Here is a 19326-nt window from a genome sequence, read left to right as displayed (position 1 = left end):
TTTCGGTGTTCCAAACCTTGCAAAAAGACGTTTTAAAAAGTTTACTACAACTCGTGCATCGTTAGTTGGGAGAGCTTGTGCTTCCGCCCATTTAGATACATAATCAATGGCTATGAGTATATATAGATTATTATGAGATTTTGGAAATGGACCCATAAAGTCAATACCCCAAATGTCAAATACTTCACATACTTGGATGACATTTTGTGGCATTTCATCACGTTGACTTATTTTTCCGGCCCTTTGACATGCATCACAGGATTTGCAAAGAAGGTGTGCGTCTTTGTAAATTGTTGGCCAATAGAATCCAGCATCATAAACTTTTCTTGCTGTTAGTTGAGGCCCATAATGCCCTCCTATTGGTCCTGTGTGACAATGGTTTAATATTTTACTAGCTTCATCTCCAAATACACATCGGCGTATTATTCCATCGGGACAACTTTTAAACAGATGTGGATCTTCCCAGAAATAGTGTTTTATATCACTGAAGAATTTCTTTCGTCTTTGGTACGATAATCCTTTTTCAAGGAATCCACAAACTAAGTAGTTTGCATAGTCTGCAAACCATGGGATTTCTTTATAATCTATCTTCAATAGATATTCATCAGGAAAGTTGTCTTGTATGGCTGATTCATTTAGAACTTCTAATTCGGGATTTTCAAGACGAGAAAGATGATCAGCGGCGAGATTTTCTGCTCCTCTTTTATCTCGGATTTCAATATCAAACTCTTGTAAGAGTAAGATCCAACGGATTAATCTTGGTTTAGCATCTTGTTTTGAAAATAGGTATCTAAGAGCAGAATGGTCGGTATAGACCACCGTTTTTGCTAGAACGAGATATGATCGAAATTTGTCAAAAGCAAAGACAATAGCAAGGAGTTCTTTTTCAGTAGTTGTATAGTTCGTTTGTGCTCCTTGTAACGTCTTACTAGCATAATATATAGGTTGAAATCGTTTTTCAATCCTTTGTCCTAAAACGGCTCCCATTGCAAAATCACTTGCATCGCACATTAGTTCAAATGGTAGATTCCAATTTGGTGTTATCATGATCGGCGCATTAGTGAGTTTCTCTTTAAGAATATTAAAAGATTTGATACACTCATCTGAAAAGATGAATGGCGCATCCTTTTCTAGGAGTTTATTCATAGGAGTGGCAATTTTAGAAAAATCTTTTATGAAACGTCGGTAAAAACCGGCATGCCCTAAAAAACTCCTAACTCCTCTAACATTGGTGGGATGTGGAAGTTTAGCAATTACATCTACTTTAGCTCTATCCACTTCAATTCCTTCTTTTGAAATTTTATGTCCAAGAACGATGCCTTTTTTAACCATGAAATGGCATTTCTCCCAATTAAGAACTAGATTTGATTGTTCACATCTAATTAGCATTCGTTCCAGATTAACTAGACATGATTTAAATGTATCACCGAAGACTGAAAAGTCATCCATGAATACTTCCATGCATTCTTCTATCATGTCGTGAAAAATCGCCATCATACACCTTTGAAAGGTTGCAGGGGCGTTACAAAGTCCAAATGGCATGCGTTTGTAAGCAAAAGTACCATAAGGGCACGTGAATGTGGTTTTCTCTTGATCTTCGGGTGCTATTGGAATTTAAAAATATCCGGAAAATCCATCTAGAAAACAATAGTAACTATTTCCGGCTAATCTTTCCAACATTTGATCTATGAAAGGTAAGGGAAAGTGATCTTTTCTGGTGGCGTCATTTAATTTTCTATAATCAATACATACACGCCATCCTGTTACAGTCCTAGTAGGAATAAGCTCATTTTTCTCATTTGTAATGACAGTCATGCCACCCTTCTTAGGCACGTATTGAACTGGGCTTACCCATGGACTATCAGAGATTGGATAAATTAAACCTGCATCTAGCAGTTTAATAATCTCTTTCTTAACTACATCTTGCATATTAGGATTTAGTCTTCGTTGGCGTTGCACATACGTTTTATGACCTTCTTCCATAAAGATTTTATGTGTGCAATACGAAGGACTTATTCCTTTAATATCATGAATCTTCCATGCAATGGCTGGTTTATGAGCTTTCAACACAGAAATGAGTTGTGATTTCTCATTTTCAGTAAGAGAAGACGATATTATTACAGGTAATTCAGATTCACCATGTAAATAAGCGTATTCCAAATGGTTTGGAAGTGGCTTTAACTCTAATTTCGGAGGTTCTTCTATCGATGATTTGTATCGATATCTGTCTTCTTCTTTTAGCATTTGAATTTCTTCTGTTGTTGGTTCATATCCATTAGCTATAAGTGTAGCTAACATTTCAGCTTCATCAATTGGTTCATTACCTTCTCCTAAAGAACATTCTCCTGTTCCTTGTAATTCTGGAAATTCTTCTAATAATTCTGCATGTGCATCTATAGTTTGAATATAATAACATGTATCATCTGCAGATTGCGGTTGTTGCATTGCTCTATCAACTGAAAAGGTAACACTCTCATCCTCTATACTTAGGGTCAGTTTCTTACCGAACACGTCTATCATTGCTTTAGCCGTGTTTAAGAATGGTCTTCCTAATATGAGAGGAACTTGAGAATCTTCTTCCATGTCCAAAACAACAAAATCTACTGGAAATACTAAAGTACCAACTTTAACTAGCATGTTCTCCATTATCCCTCTAGGATATTTTATTGATCTATCGGCTAGTTGTATGCTTATTCTGGTTGGTTTCAATTCTCCAAGGTCTAGTTTAGTGTATAGTGAATACGGCATTAGATTTATACTAGCACCTAAGTCTGCCAATGCTTCTATTGAACTAAGACTACCCAGAAAACATGGAATTGTGAAACTTCCTGGATCAGATAATTTTTCTGGTATCTTATTCAACAGCACTGCTGAACAATTAGCATTCATAGTAACAGCCGAGAGTTCTTCCATTTTCTTTCTATTTGAAATTAGATCTTTCAAGAATTTAGCATATCTAGGCATTCCTGAAATCACATCAATGAAAGGAAGATTTACATTTATCTGTTTAAACATATCCAAGAATTTGGATTGCTCGGCTTCAAGTTTCTCTTTCTTCATTTTACTCGGATAAGGAAGTGGTGGTTGATACGGTTTAACATAAGGTTTATCCTTAACTGTGTTATCTTCATTAACCTTTTCAACTACCGGTTCTTTTTCCTTATCTTGATCAGGTTGTGGTTCTTGTGGAGTAGGAATGGCTTCATCAGAAGTTACAGGTATTTCAGGTGGTTTAAGTGTTGTACCACTTCTTGTGGTAATAGCTTTAGCTGTTTCATTCCGGGGGTTAGCATTTGTATCACTAGGTAGACTTTCCGGTTTTCTTTCACCTATTAACCTTGCTAGGTTACTCACTTCTTGTTCCAGATTTTGAATAGAAGCTTGTTGATTTCTAAATGCTTGAGCATTTTGTTCATTGGTTTGTTTCTGAGATGTGAAAAACTGCGTTTGAGTTTCAACTAGCTTCGTCATCATATCTTCTAAATTCGGCTTTTTATCATCGGTTTGTTGTGGTGGTTTGTTTTGAAAATTAGGTCTTTGCTGATTATAAGTATTATTGGATACTTGTTGATTGCTAGGACCTTGTTGGTTGTTGTATGGAATATTTCTGTTATAATTCTGGTTTTGATTGTAAATCGGTCTTGGCGGTTGATAATTATTCTGATAATTATTTCCAGGCCTTTGGTTTATGTATGAAATATTCTCTCTTTGTTCCATTGTTAATTCAATATTGAGACAATATTTTGTCAAATGTGGTCCTCCACACTGCTCACAACTAATTCGTATTGAGTGAATATCTTTAGTCATCTTTTCCATTCGTCTCTCCACAGCATCTATCTTTGCGGAAATGGAATCTAAGTCATGGCTAGAATCGGCTCTAGCTGCTTTAGATGATCTAACGATGTCTTTTTCTTGGTGCCACTCATGTGAGTGGGAAGCAGTATTATCAATAATTTTGTAAGCATCAGTTTCGGTTTTCTTCATAATAGAACCACCAGCTGCTATATCTATGTCTTTCCTTGTAGTGATGTCGCATCCTTGGTAGAATATTTGTACTATTTGACAGGTGTCTAAACCATGTTGCGGACATCCTCTTAACAACTTTCCATATCTTGTCCATGCCTCATATAGAGTTTCATTTGGTTTCTGTGTGAACGTAACAATTTCTGCTTGAAGTCTTACGGCTTTAGATGCAGGAAAGAATTGTTTAAGAAATTTGTCAACTAAAACGTCCCATGTATCGATCGCCCCTTCAGGTAACGATTCCAACCAATCTTTGGCTTCTCCCTTTAAAGTCCAGGGAAATAACATGAGATATATCTGTTCATCCTCCACTTCTCGGATTTTAAATAGTGTGCAGATCCTATTAAAGGTACGTAGATGTTCATTTGAATTTTCCTTCGGCGCACCACTAAATTGGCATTGATTAGTCACCATGTGTAGAATTTGTCCTTTGATTTCATAATCTGGCGCATTAATGTCTGGATGAGTAATTGCGTGACCTTGGCCAGTGCGTTTAGCTCTCATTCGGTCTTCCATACTTAAAGGTTCCAGATTCTCCATAATTGAATTTGTTGAATCGGTATCACTAGATGATTCTGATTTAATGGTTCATTCCTCAACAATCTCTGTTTGAATGATTGGTGGCTCCGGAGGAAAGTTTAATGGTTCAGGATCTACGAACCGTTCCTGAATATTTTCCGGATTCTCAATTGTGAGGTCGGGTTCAAAAAATGGATTATCGGAAATTTGAACTGGAGTACTTGGTCTACTGGATGACGATTCTAAAGAAAAATCAACGGCGGTTATATTTGCTAAATGTCTTGATCTAGTTACAGGTGGTGAACGTACAAAAGGTGGTGAACGTACAAAAGGTGGTGAACGTCTTGCTCGGTGCATTCACTGAATATCCTATTAGTTTTAAAAAGGAAAGAAAAATTATAATAAGTTATCCAATCAATAGACTTTTCTGATTTTGCCCACGTTTCGAATAGCCAAAAGATGCAGCAGAGGGGCATGATTCGTTTGGTCTCAATATAATTGAGGACTGTTTGGCTCCAATAACCCGGTCCACGTACAAATCCAACTATTACTACGAACCAGAAAATTTTGATGTCTATCAATTTAACCACTCAAAAAAAATTTTTCGTAATTTTAAGAAATTTAGATAAGAAGTAGAATAAAAATCTATGTCCTAAAACTAGAATAGCGAGAAATAAGAAAGAAAAAGAGTTCGTCGAAAAAGGTCGAAAAAGAAAAATGGTTGAAAAATAAAAGGTGACGGAAAAATAAAAGAAACTTATAAAAACTTAAAAATACTTGACTAACCTAACCTTATTACTACAACTAACTTAAAATTATAATCGCAAATTGAAATTACTAATTGGAATGATAATTGATACATAGGTAAAAGTCGTCTAAAAATATTAAAGCTTACAGGAAAAAATATATCCCAAATGGAAATAACTTAAAAAGAAACTAAAACTTAAAAAGACGTCGCAAAATTCTAAAGTACCTAAATCTTAATCTAAGAAAAAGCACTTAAGGAATTCTACGGCAAAGCCTAAAAATCTAGGAGTAAAAATAACTATAGCAAAAACTAAGTTTAAAATTAAATATGAGCGAAAAATACAAATATTACGCTACAACGATTAAAAAGGGACAAAATATAAAAATATACAAAAAGTTGTAAAAAGTACAATTTTTATAAAAATATTATTTTTATATTATTTATTTAATAAAACTACTAATTTTACAATTTAATTAAACTAATTTAACTAAAATATAAATTAAATAAAACTTAAATTAAACTAAAACTAATTATAATAATAATAATAATTAGGGTTTATAATAATAATTAATTAATAATTACTCCGTGATTAATTGCAGTAGGGTTTCTGTCGGTGTCAGAATTACTCCGCGAGTCGCGGTATTTCAAACAACAAACCCCGCGAGTCGCGGGGTTTCAAAATTCAACCCTGGAACAGTTTAAAACTCGACGTTTTTTTTTTCTTTTCTGTTTTCTGTTTTTATATAAATAAAAGATATTTAAATAAAACTTATATTTTTATAAACTAAAATAAAAATAAAGAAACTTATAAAACTTAAATATTTAACAAAATCTTAAAAATACTTATATTTTTGTTTTTCTTTTTATATTTTCGAATATTTAAAAAGTATTTTTACAAAAGCGACTTTTAATAGAAGTAAACTAAAAATCTCTTTTTTTTTTATATTAGCGTTGTGCTTCCGGTTTTAGAAAGTTCCCCGGCAGCGGCGCCAAAAATACTTGATGTGGTAGCGGAGTGGTATAAAATACTATTAAATTTTACAAGGAAATACTATTAAATACGATACAATTTTACACAAGATATTTATTTATTTAGAGAATGGATATACTTAAACCTTGCTACAACACTTATAGGCAGTGTACCTAATCGTACAGTAGTGTAGTTTTTAGTAAGTCCGGTTCGTTCCACAGGGAAATCTTTAAACAAAGCTTAACGCTATATTAGTTTACTTTTATAAAAATACAAATACATATATATAAGTAATATTATTATTATAAAGGGGGGTTTTTACCGTTTAATGACCGGTTTGTCGATTTTAAAACTTTAGTTGCAGTTAAAACCAAATGTAAAATATTAAAAATGAATACAAGACTTAAATTAAAGCATAAAGTAAATAACGATAATGAAATTGCGAATAATAAAAGTGCGATAAAATAAACTTGCGATAATTAAAAAGTACGATAATTAAAAATGCAATTAAATACAATAAAAATGCGATATTTAGAAGTGCAATTAAATATAAAATAAAGGAAATTAAATATGAAATAAAAGAATTATGCTTATTTAAACTTCCGTAATCATGATGTTTGACGTGTTGATTTTAGTTTTATGCCCATGGGTTAATTGTCCTTTGTCCTGGATTATTTAATATGTCCGTCTGGTTTTTGTCCATAACAGTCCATCAGTCATAAATATAAAGTGTGAGTGTCCTCGTCAAATTATCCTTATACCCGAAGTTAAATATTCCAACTAATTGGGGACTTAAACTGTAACAAGATTTTAATACTTTGTTTAATAATTACACCAGGATGTCGACTGAGAGTAACCCAAGATTTTAATATTTTGTTATCAATTATACCAAGTGTCCTTGTACATAATTTCACCCCTGTTTTAATTATTCTAGTGGCTATTAATCCATTCCCGTGTTCGGTTAAATGAACGATTATTCGTACATATAAATACCCCGCCCATCGTGTCCGATTGAGTGTATATGGTAATTTATAGGGACGCCCAATTGTAAATCTTTATATTAACATTAACAAACTATCATTTAGTTAAACAAATATAAAGCCCATTAATAGCCCATAGTCTAATTTCCACAAGTGTCGTTCTTTTGTCCAAACCCCAATTATGGTACAAAGTCCAATTACCCAATTTTAGTAATTAGCCCAACATCATGATTACTTCGTTTTAAATAAGCATAATAATAACTTAGCTACGAGACATTAATGTAAAAAGGTTGAACATAACTTACAATGATTAAAAATAGCGTAGCGTTACACGGACAGAATTTCGACTTACACCCTTACAATATTCGCTAACATACCCTTATTATTAGAATTATAATTAAAATTAAAATTAAAATATAAATTATAAATATAAATATATCGTATGAATGAGGAGAAAAAAGATGATATTTTACGATCAGAATGCGCGAGCTTTATAGGGGGTTTCTGAATTTGGGGCTCCGCGACTCGCGGCCTTTTTGGCCTTCAAACTCCGCGAGTCGCGGAGTTTACTTTTACAGCTCAGAGGAGTTTGGCTCTTTGTTTACCGACGGTTTAAATATAAATATAATATATTAAATAATTATAAGAATTATTTAAATATTATATTATATTTATGTGCATAGTTGACTTGTAATTTTTAGTCCGTTGCGTCGAGCGTTGAGAGTTGACTCTGGTCCCGGTTCCGGATTTTCGAACGTCCTTGCGTACAATTTAATATCTTGTACTTTGCGTTTTGAATCTTGTACTCTTGTAATTTCGAGACGTTTCTTATCAATAATTGGAACCTCTTTGATTGTCTTTTGTACTTTTGAGCTTTTTGGTCGTTTGCGTCTTCAATTCGTCGAATCTGTCTTTTGTCTTCACCTTTTATTATTTAAATGAATATCACTTGTAAATAGAACAATTGCAACTAAAAGCTTGTCTTTCTTGAGGAATAATGCTATGAAATATATGTTCGTTTTTAGCATTATCAGTATGCAACCCGAAAGGTTCCGCCGCATTACGCGGGCCGATCCTGTGACGCCCCGTACAAAACCATCGTGTACGGATCATCAACAACAGGATCATTACAAGGTCAAACACTATATGCTGTTTGAAAACCAGTTTGCATTCATAAAAAGACATAGCGTTTACAAAAGATAACGTGACACAAAGGTCGTTATAAAGTCATTATTTTTTAAAATAACATAAATTACGAATGCAAAAGAAAAGTTCCATAATTGAGACATCTCTAAATTATGCAGCGGATATCTAACACAGCACGTCCTTAACAGCAAGTCTAAACAGCATGACAGCAAGTCTAACAGCGGAAGCAACAAACCTCTAAGCACCTGAGAAAACATGCTTAAAGACGTCAACAATAATGTTGGTGAGCTATAGTTTAAGTTGTAACAGTAATATAAGATTGACCACGAGATTTCAATGTTTCAAAACAGTATGAAAAGTATATGTATAACCGTGGGCACATGGTAACTAGACTTAACGTAAATATAAATATCACCCCCTAAAAGTACACCTGGTGGGTGCGTATGTCCTCGAAGTATTAAACACCCGTTAAATGCTAGCGCAACTAGCCCGAGTGGGGATGTCAAACCCTATGGATCCATATCTAAGATTAGCGTCTATCGGTTCATAAACCAATAGTTAAACGTTACTGTGCTAAGGGGAAAGTTTATGCCGTTATATAACCCACACATATGTAAAGTTTAAGTACTCATGTCAAATGAGTAAAACATAAAAAGCGCATGTATTCTCGGTCCCAAAAATAGTATAAGTAAAAAGAGAAGCTATAACTCACAGTGAATAAGCAATACAAGTCGATACGAAAGTGTGCAAGTAGTAAGTCGGTCCGAAAGGTCGTCAACCTAAATCAAAGGTTACTAGGTCAGTAGGTTGTCTTTATAAGTTCTAATAGTGCATAAAATAAGTTTAAGTGTCATCATCATCATCATCATTCATCATCATAAAAGGTAAGTAAGTTTGACAAGAATAGAGATCGAAACAATAGGCTGACTTCGGTCAGCTGTTATGACCTCTACGTAAATCCAAAAGATGCCATAGTCAGTGGCTATGGCTCCGTATATGAGTCCCCTAACCTCTAACTAATTTTCATAACCTAACTCGTCTTCGTTTGACCGTGGCGACGGTTTAAGTGCGAGTAGGTCAGAAATTTCAGCACAATGTTACAACGGCGTAGTGACTTTCGGAGGGCTGTAAATCCTAAAATGGTTCTCGGATTAAGACGAGGCCTAAACGGAAAATCATTTACTCAAACCGACTAACCGAAAATTAACTTTCCAGTAGCCCAGGTGGTCTGATCAGATACGAAAAATAGTAGGTAAGGTGCTCCGGTGGGGTTACTTGATGCTCATCGCGGTTCTCATCCTTGATGCTTGTAGCTTCAAGTGTACAACTCGTTGATGGGTTAGTGTAACGATCGCTCCAAATCCATATGGACGAACACGTCATTCATTGATTTCATTGCGAGGTATTTGACCTCTATATGATACATTTTGTAAACATTGCATTCTTTTGAAAAGGCACACCATAAATGAATATTTAAATCAAAGGTTTTCGACATCTGATGATTTATACATATAGACAATCACCATAAATAATGGTTTACAACAGTATTTTCGTTGACAATGCAGTCAAAATAAGATACATGGTGATGATTTGGTGAATGCAACGTTTCCTTGAAAAATATGTCATGTAAGACTCCATGCACATAGCTTGTCTAACATCTAAGCAAACAGCGGAAGACTTCTAGGAAACCTGAGAATAAACATGCTAACAAGTGTCAACACAAAAGTTGGTGAGTTCATTGTTTTAATGTTGCGCATAATCTGTATATAAAGGTGGATCACAAGATTTCAGTTGTTTCATCCAGAAACGTTTATCAAAATATTCTACGAAATTGAGCACCCTGGTAACTAAACTTAACGTATATATATAATTTATACCCTTTGTATAATCATCTTAATAATACACGCAAACCAACGTGTACGCTTCTCAAATAGCATACGTCTGTTAAAAGGCTAGTACTCTAGCTCGGACGGGGATATCAAGCCCTATGGATCCATATACTACTACTCGCGCCCACCAGTTCTTATAACCGGCAGTTACTAGTTACCAAAGCTAAGGGATTTTTGGTTCAAACTCAGTATAGAATTTAGTATGTACTTGTATCCATTGTTTAAAATACAGTGCATGTATTCTCAGCCCAAAAATATATATTGCAAAAGTATTTAAAAAAGGGATCAATGAAACTCACCTTAGCAGCATATAAAGTCGTTCACCAAAATGTGATCGAAACACGGATTACCAAATAACCGTAAATCTCAACATATCAATATTGAGATTCAATATTGTAGAAAAGTACGTAGACGTAACGGAGATGATAACACTAGGTTTGACTTGCAAATAATAGCCATGAATATTACCCATAACCTCCTTGGCAATAACCTATAATTTTCTTAGCTTTATCCCGCTCATAAAACTATTTTGAAGGTGACACGCTCATAACCTCGTCGTAGTATTTTATGTATATATACTACTAATAATAATATTATAATAAGATTAATAATAATAATATTAATCTTAATAATAATAATAATAATAATAATAATAATAATAATAATAATAATAATAATAATAATAATAATAATAATAATAATATAATAAATAAATATCTACGGAGTAATTACAATGAGATCAGAAACAGAAATGATCGGGTATTTATAGTTGTGGCCTGTCCCTGGTGGCCATGCGATCGCATGGCTGGGAAGGCTATATCCCATGCGATCGCATGGGCCGGCTGTCCAGCACACAATCCTTTTGTTTTCTTGCTTGTCGACATATTTTAATATTAATATAATATATATAATTTATATAATTAATTATATATTATATTAAATTCATGTGCATAGTTAATTTGTAATTTTTGTCCCGAAAAGTCGTACGTCGTCACTCGACTTATGTCCCAGTTCCGGTTTTTCGAACGCCCTTTCGTACGCTGAGAAAACTAGTTCTTTTCGTTTCGTGACTCTTACCTTTGTCAAAATATAGTCTTAAATCATCCATAAACTATACCACTGTAGCAATTCACTATAGCAAAGTCAATTTTTACTGTAGCAATTTCATTGTAGCAAATAGTGATTTTCGAAAACACTGTAGCATTTTGGGTACTGTAGCAATTTGAAAATACTGTAGCAAATTAGTGTTTTACTGGTTCATCTTAAACGCTTTAGTTAACTTATCTAAATATCAATCGAATCAATAAACGAATGTTACTATCATTTACTAAATAACTTGAAATTATATATATGTATATATCTTTTTAATATACATAAATCATTTTTTAAATACACATTGGAAGTTATTTATAAATAAATTTTAATAATAAATATTTCAACTTATCATATATATTCAAATAGATATTTAAATCAATAAGTTTAATGTACGGTATCAAATAATTAATACATTGTTACCTTTTCAAGTTATAGTATATATGTATCTATTTACATATAATTGTTCGCGAATCGTCGAAAACAACCGAAGGGTATTTAAATATATAAAAGTAGTTCAAAAATTTTGAGATTCAGTTTTACAGACTTTGCTTATCGTGTCGGAAATGTTAATCATACAAAGATTAAGTTTAAATTTGGTCAGAAATTTCCGGGTCATCACAGTTAGCATCTCTTTTGACCAAGATTCTACCATCAATACACAATATGTTAAGACCAAGTAATAACACAACTCATTTAAGAGTCTTAGATGGATGATGAACTAAGGTTACATCATATCCTTAGTCTTAACACAATTACAAGTTATATTTACAAGTAAAGCTACAAAATTTACATCAATCAAACAAGTATGAACATAATCTAAGTCAAATGAGGTGATGGAACCCTAAGCTAGAGAGCTTGGATCATTTTCACACAAGTTGCAAGGTTACAAAGCTAGAAAGCTTGAACCTTTAGTGCTCTTGAAGATCTTGAAGCATAAAGCTTGGATCTTTAAGTTATATGAAGACCATAAACACAAGTTTTGACCTTTATAACAAAATAATGAGATAATAAGTTAGAAAACTTAGATCCATCAAAAGATATGAAGATTCAAGCTAGAAAGCTTGCATCTTGGTTGTTCTTGAAGATCTTGAAGCATAAAGCTTGGATCTTTAAGTTAGATCCATCAAAAGATATGAAGATTCAAGCTAGAAAACACAAGTTTGAATCTTTATAACAAAATAACAAGATTAAAGTAAAAAGATTTAGATCTAAAAAGTAGGTGAAGATTCAAAGCTAGAAAGCTTGAATCTTCCATGTTCTTGAAGGATTCAAATCCAAGTTTGAATCTACAAGATGTAATCAAGATCAAAGCTAAAAAGCAAGACCTTTAAATGATGATGATGATTTCGTGGTGATGAGAAGGAGAAGAAGAAGAAAAGTTCAAAATACTTACACTTTTAGAGAGAGAACGAACTATAGAGAATTAGAGAGTGTGTGTGTGTGTGAATTACAAATGAAAGCAAGTGTAAAATGGATGAAATAAGGCTAGTATTTATAGGTGAATGAGGGAGGGTAGGGGTGAAGGTGGTCGTGATTTTTGGAGGGGGATAAGGGAGACGAAAGTTTGCTTTTTGGTTAATGGTTGTCTAAAGTTGGTGCTTATGTTAGGATCCCATGCAACATTAAGGATAATACTTGACACAAATGCTAGTATGTTCCCTCTAATAAATGGAAATTTGTCTTACCTATTATTGGGTCACTAATAATTAATAAGTGGGCTAAATAAATGAGCTACTAGCTAGAGTAGGGTGGGCTTAAGTCCAACAAGGTAGAAAGTCCAACAAGACTAACTAGTAAGCATAATTAAATTGCTACGCATAATTAAGCATCCATAAACCCAAGTAATTATTATTATAAAATAATAATTAAGATTTCGTAGTCATAATATTCCGATTACGACAAAAGTTAAACGTGTGTGCAGTTCGCGGTTTATTCGAAACGTTAAGTGACACTAACGGTCATAAAGGTTTCCGGTGGTCAAGTTAAGTATCCAACGTACTATAAGGCACGTTTTAACATATAAATGAAAGTAAGCCATGTATATAAAGGTTCCAGAGTATAAAGTAGCATAGTACGCACAAATACGTAGTTTCGCTAAAATCACAAGGCACAGAAACAAGTCGAAAAATCCGGGTCGTTACATTACCCACCTGTTAATGGAAATTTCGTCCCGAAATTTAAGCTGAGGCAGGTGTTGAAGTCGGGAAGAGGTGAGGATACTTCTGCATCATTTGATCCTCTCGTTCCCAAGTAAACTCAGGTCCTCGTTTGGCATTCCATCGAACTCGGACGATCGGAATCTTGTTGCGTTTCAAAGTTTTGACCTCACGGTCTATAATTTCAACAGGTTCTTCCATGAAGTGGAGTTTGTCATCAATTGTGAGTTCTTCCAGTGGTATGACAAGTTCTGGTGCAGCAAGACATTTTTTCAAATTCGACACGTGAAAGGTAGGATGAACAGCACTCAACTGAGTCGGAAGATCCAAACGGTAAGCAACTGGTCCGATACGCTCCAAGATTTCAAAAGGACCAATATATCGTGGGTTTAACTTTCCGCGCTTTTCAAATTGGATCACACCTTTCCAAGGTGCGACTTTCAACATCACACGGTCAACCACGTTGAATTCGAAGTCTTTATGTTTAAGATCAACATAACTCTTTTGGCGATCACGGGCCGTCTTAAGTCTCGCTTGAATCTGGGCAATCTTCTCCGTCATTTCATGGACTATCTCGGGTCCGGTGATTTGCACTTCGCCTAAATCGGCCCAACAAATAGGAGAACGGCACTTGCAGCCATACAACACTTCAAAAGGTGCGGCATTAATACTCGAGTGATAACTGTTGTTGTAAGAGAATTCGGCTAACTGCAAATGCCTTTCCCAAGACTTTCCGAAGTTAATAACACAGGCACGCAACATGTCCTCTAAAGTCTTAATCGTTCGTTCGCTCTGACCGTCAGTCTACGGGTGATATGCAGTGCTCATGTCGAGACGAGTTCCCAAGGCTTCTTGCAAAGAACGCCAGAATTTGGAAGCAAAACGGGGATCGCGATCTAAGATAATTGATAGAGGCACACCATGACGAGATACAACCTCTTTTATATACAGTTGAGCAAGCCTCTCCATCGTATCAGTTTCCTTCATAGCTAGGAAATGAGCAGATTTGGTAAGACGGTCAACGATAACCCAGATTGTATCGTATCCGCCCACCGTCTTTGGTAGCTTCGTGATGAAGTCCATCGTAATTGCTTCCCATTTTCATTGTGGGATTTCCAGTTGTTGAAGTAATCCAGATGGCCTCTGATGTTCAGCCTTAACCTTCGAACAAGTCAAACACCTCCCAACATAAGTTGCAACATCCTTCTTAAGATTTGGCCACCAATATTGTTCCTTAAGATCGTGGTACATTTTGCCGGCTCCTGGATGAATCGAATATCTCGACTTGTGGGCTTCATCAAGTATAAGGCTTCGTAAAATCTCCATAACGAGGTACCCAAATTCTTCCGGCATAACATCGGAGTCCAGACTCCTTAACCTCGAATTTAGAGACGAGAATGTTCAAGTATTCACGGGGTATGTTCTCCTCTTTGAGAGCCTCTTCTTGGGCTACTCGGATCTGGCTGTTGAGGTTCGAATGAATGGTGATGTTCAGAGCCCGAAAACGAAGAGGTACCTGTAATGACCCGGAAAATTTTGACTTATTCTGAACTAAATTCTCAATATGGTTTAATATTTCTGCCACGATAAACAAAGTCTATGAAGTTGAATCTCAAAATTTTGAACTATTCAATTACCCTTCGATTGTTCTCAACGATTCGTGAACAATTATATGTAAATAGATACATATACTATAACTTGAAAACGTAACAAAGTGTTGAGTATATGATACTGTGAATTAAAATTTATTGGTTTGATTACCTGATCGATATATTTAACTACGGAGATAAAAGATTATGCAAAACGATTGAATTAAAAGATATTTATTGAATCCCTGAAGGATTATAATATTATTACGAGTCTCTGTTGTGAGGTCCACGTTGATTTAAGAAATCGTTCATTTTTAACGATATTCGAAATAAATATTAAAGTGTTTGTTTAAATAACGTAATTTGGACACATACAATAATAAGGAATATTAACTGTTGGAATTAGATATGAATAAACTTACGATATGTATTTTAAAACGTGTTTATTAATATTGAAAATATATATTTAACAATACGATAAAATATAATATTAAGTTGGTCATAAAACGAATTGTTATTATATATATATTAACAAATAACGAGAAGATAATTTATAGAAGTAAATGACCAAAACACTCAAAAGTATAAGTTATATCTCGAGTGGTATAGTTTATGGACAATTTAAGACTATATTTTGACAAAGGTACGAGTCGCGAAACGTAATGTACAAGTTTTCTCAGCGTACGAAAGGACGTTCGAAAAACCGGAACCGGGACATAAGTCGAGTGATGATGTACGACTTATCGGAACAAAAAGTACAAGTCAACTATGCATGTGAATTTAATATAATATATAATTAATTATATAAATTAAATATATTATATATATAATTAAATAATATGTCGACAAGCAATAAAACAAACAAAAGTGAGCTGTCCAGACAGGCCATGCGATCGCATGGCATTTGCACTGAAAGCCCATGCGATTGCATGGGCATCAGATTCAGCAAACATGTATAAAAGCTCGATCGTTTCTGATTTTTGATGCATTCCATCCATCTCTCTCTCACACTCTTATATTTATATTTATTATTATTATTATTATTATTATTATTATTATTATTATTATTATTATTATTATTAAGATTAATATTATTATTAATCTTATTATTATTATTATTATTATCAGTAGTATAATAATTATTAGTATTATACATAAAATACTACGACGAGGTTATGTCTAAACGATTTCAAAAATGGTTTACGAGCAAGCTAGAGCTAAGGAAATTATGGGTTATTGCCAAGGAGGTTATGAGTAATGTTCGGGGGTATATATATGAATCAAACCTAGTATTTATAATCTCCATTGCGTCTACGTACTTTTCTACAATATTGAATCTCAATATTGATACGTAAGCACTTATATTTTATCTTTTATATATTAATTGTGTATCCATGTCTAGTGCTCGAGTATATATATTTATACATGCTTGTATGCTAAATTTTATCGCTAAACAGTTTATAATGAATCATGAATTAAATACATATATTACTGGTAAAAGGTATATGATATACATGTTTTTGGAAAGCTAGCGAAAAATCAATAACTTTTCATTTAAATATCGAATAGTTTCGAAGAACGAATCAAAAGATATGGTCAACTGAATTATAATTGACGATAATTGGAATTGCTTTTGAATCTGCAATTAATATTTAAACAACTTGTTTGTAAGGTTGATAAACTGGATTTTTGAATATTACCAGCCGAGTAAATGAATCCTTATATAAAACACGTCTCGTTTGGTTAAGCAACTGTCAAAATTGACTTTTTGAAACGACTTTGGATAACTTTTGTATGTCGATCTCGAGCATTAGGATTGTGATACACTATGACCTGACCTAGCTTGATAGACATTTATTGACCAACATATGTTCTCTAGGTTGAAATCTACGATTATTTAATTTCCGAGTTTCGGTCACATTACGATGAACAACTTTATGTGCTGCTAAGGTGAGTTTCATAAATCCCTTTTACTCTCTACATTTTTGGGCTGAGAATACATGCAAATGCTTTATTAACCGATATACAATATTTATATGCGTGAGTTTCATTTGCTCCCTTTTTAATTGCTTTTGCAATATATATTTTTGGGCTGAGAATACATGCACTTTATTTTAAACACAATGGATACAAGTACATACTAAATTCTACACTGAGTTTGAACCGAAAATCCCTTAGCTTTGGTAACTAGTAACTGCCAGTTATAAGAACTGGTGGGTGCGAGTAGTAGTATATGGATCCATAGGGCTTGATATCCCCGTCCGAGCTAGAGCACTAGCCTTTTAACGGACGTATGCTATTTGAGAAGCGTACACGTTGGTTTGCGTGTATTATTAAGATGATTATACAAAGGGTACAAATTATATATACGTTAAGTTTAGTTACCAGGGTGCTCAATTTCGTAGAATATTTTGATAAACGTTTCTGGATGAAACAACTGAAATCTTGTGATCCACTTTTATATACAGATTATGCGAAACACTAAAACTATGAACTCACCAACCTTTGTGTTGACACTTGTTAGCATGTTTATTCTCAGGTTCCCTAGAAGTCTTCCGCTATTTGCTTATATGTGATACAAGCTATATGCATGGAGTCTTGCATGCGTTATTCAAGAAAACGTTGCATTCACAAACCATCATCATGTATCCATTTTGACTGCATTGTCAACGGAAGTATTATTGTAAACTATTATTTACGGTGATTGTCTATATGTAGAAATCATCAGATGTCGAAAACCTTGGAATTTAATATTCATTTATGGTATGCCTTTTCAAAAGAATGCAATGTTTACAAAACGTATCATATAGAGGTCAAATACCTCGCAATGAAATCAATGAATGACGTGTTCGTCCATATGGATTTGGAGCGATCGTCACAGTACCATTCTCTCCTTTCGACTCAGAGCATCGGCTACAACATTGGCTTTGCCAGGATGGTAACGGAATTCACAATCATAGTCGTTCAGCGTCTCGATCCATCGACGTTGTCTCATATTCAGCTGCTTCTGATCAAAGATGTGCTGGAGGCTTTTGTGATCGGTGAATATGGTACTCTTTGTCCCATAAAGATAGTGTCTCCACAACTTCAAAGTGAAGACAACGGCTCCAAGTTCGAGATCATGGGGTTAGCTTAAGTTGTTGGGTATGCGTGACGTTTTGCGGGGTAGATTCATACATGATATCGGGGATGGTACTATTACTTCAGCTTGGTTTGATGAATGGAACGATGTTGAGCCTCTCATTAATATAGTCAGACTATGTGACATTGTTAATGGAGGTATGTTGTTAACCGATCAGGTGTGCGACATCATTGATCAGGCTAAGTGGAGATGGCCTCCGGATTGGGTGGACCGTTATGTTATATTGAATAATTTGGCTCCTCCTGTTCTTTCAATTAATAGTGATATGGTTATGGGGAATGATATTGCTGGTAACAAATGTGTTTTTTCTATTAGTCATGTTTGGGAATACCTACGTCCTCATGCTCCAATAGTTGAATGGTACTCAATGGTTTGGTTCTCTCAATGTATTCCCCGTCACACGTTTGTGGTATGACTTCTAATGGGTGAAAGATTAAAGTCGCAAGATAGACTAAAGGCGTGAGAGATTCATCATGGGTCATCGCTATTATGTCCGCTATAAATATGGTGTAAGATTCTCATGATCACTTATTTTTCTCATGCATATTTTCTTCACAAGTGTGGTCGTTAGTTCTGAATCACATTGAATTTCCAATGGTCACACATGGTTGGAAGGATTTTGTGCTGTTGGTGAGCCCGTTTGCTATTAGAAATGTGGCTAGAATAGTCGTTATAAAGCTTCTCTTCGCAGCTTCAATTTACTATGTTTGGCAAGAGAGGAACCGGCGTCTCTTCAAAAAGGGTAATCGTTCTGCGATGCAGCTTTATGAGACCATTTATTCTACGGTTCGCTAAAAGCTTATGAGTTTCATATGGAAATCTACTCCGAGTGCGCTTGGGCTCAAAGCGGATTGGAAAATATCTTGATTATGTTTTTTTTTTGTAGAGCTTCGGCTCATGTTTTCTTTAATTCTTAAAGCTTGGTTGTTTTGAGAGGTTATAGGGCATGTTCTATTACCCAGTACCTATTTGTATCGTCGTTTATATCAATATATTCGCCGGGTAATACCCTTTTACCATAAAAAACAGTCCCTAACACTAACTTTCGTTAAAGAAAATCTTTTATTGA

General features: G+C 34.3%; 1 protein-coding gene across 1 annotated transcript; it reads left to right on the top strand.

The window, feature by feature from the left end:
- The first annotated feature begins 18261 nt into the window (after window positions 1-18261).
- LOC139855168 (uncharacterized) lies at window positions 18262-19052 on the top strand. Its single transcript, XM_071844413.1, has 2 exons — window positions 18262-18666; window positions 18873-19052. The coding sequence occupies exons 1-2, from the start codon at window positions 18262-18264 to the stop codon at window positions 19050-19052; spliced, it is 585 nt and encodes a 194-aa protein (XP_071700514.1).
- The last annotated feature ends 274 nt before the right edge of the window (window positions 19053-19326 follow it).

This window comes from Rutidosis leptorrhynchoides, chromosome 6 (assembly GCF_046630445.1).
Source record: "Rutidosis leptorrhynchoides isolate AG116_Rl617_1_P2 chromosome 6, CSIRO_AGI_Rlap_v1, whole genome shotgun sequence".
Lineage (NCBI taxonomy): Eukaryota > Viridiplantae > Streptophyta > Magnoliopsida > Asterales > Asteraceae > Rutidosis > Rutidosis leptorrhynchoides.
Note: the sequence above shows the minus strand (reverse complement) of the source record. Positions and strands in the feature narration are given on the sequence as shown.

Coding starts and splice junctions, on each gene's coding strand:
- LOC139855168 (XM_071844413.1), top strand. CDS start 18,262: ATGCGTGACGTTTTGCGGGGTAGATTCATACATGATATCGGGGATGGT. Junction 18,667..18,872: donor TTCCCCGTCACACGTTTGTG/GTATGACTTCTA, acceptor CATGGTTGGAAG/GATTTTGTGCTGTTGGTGAG.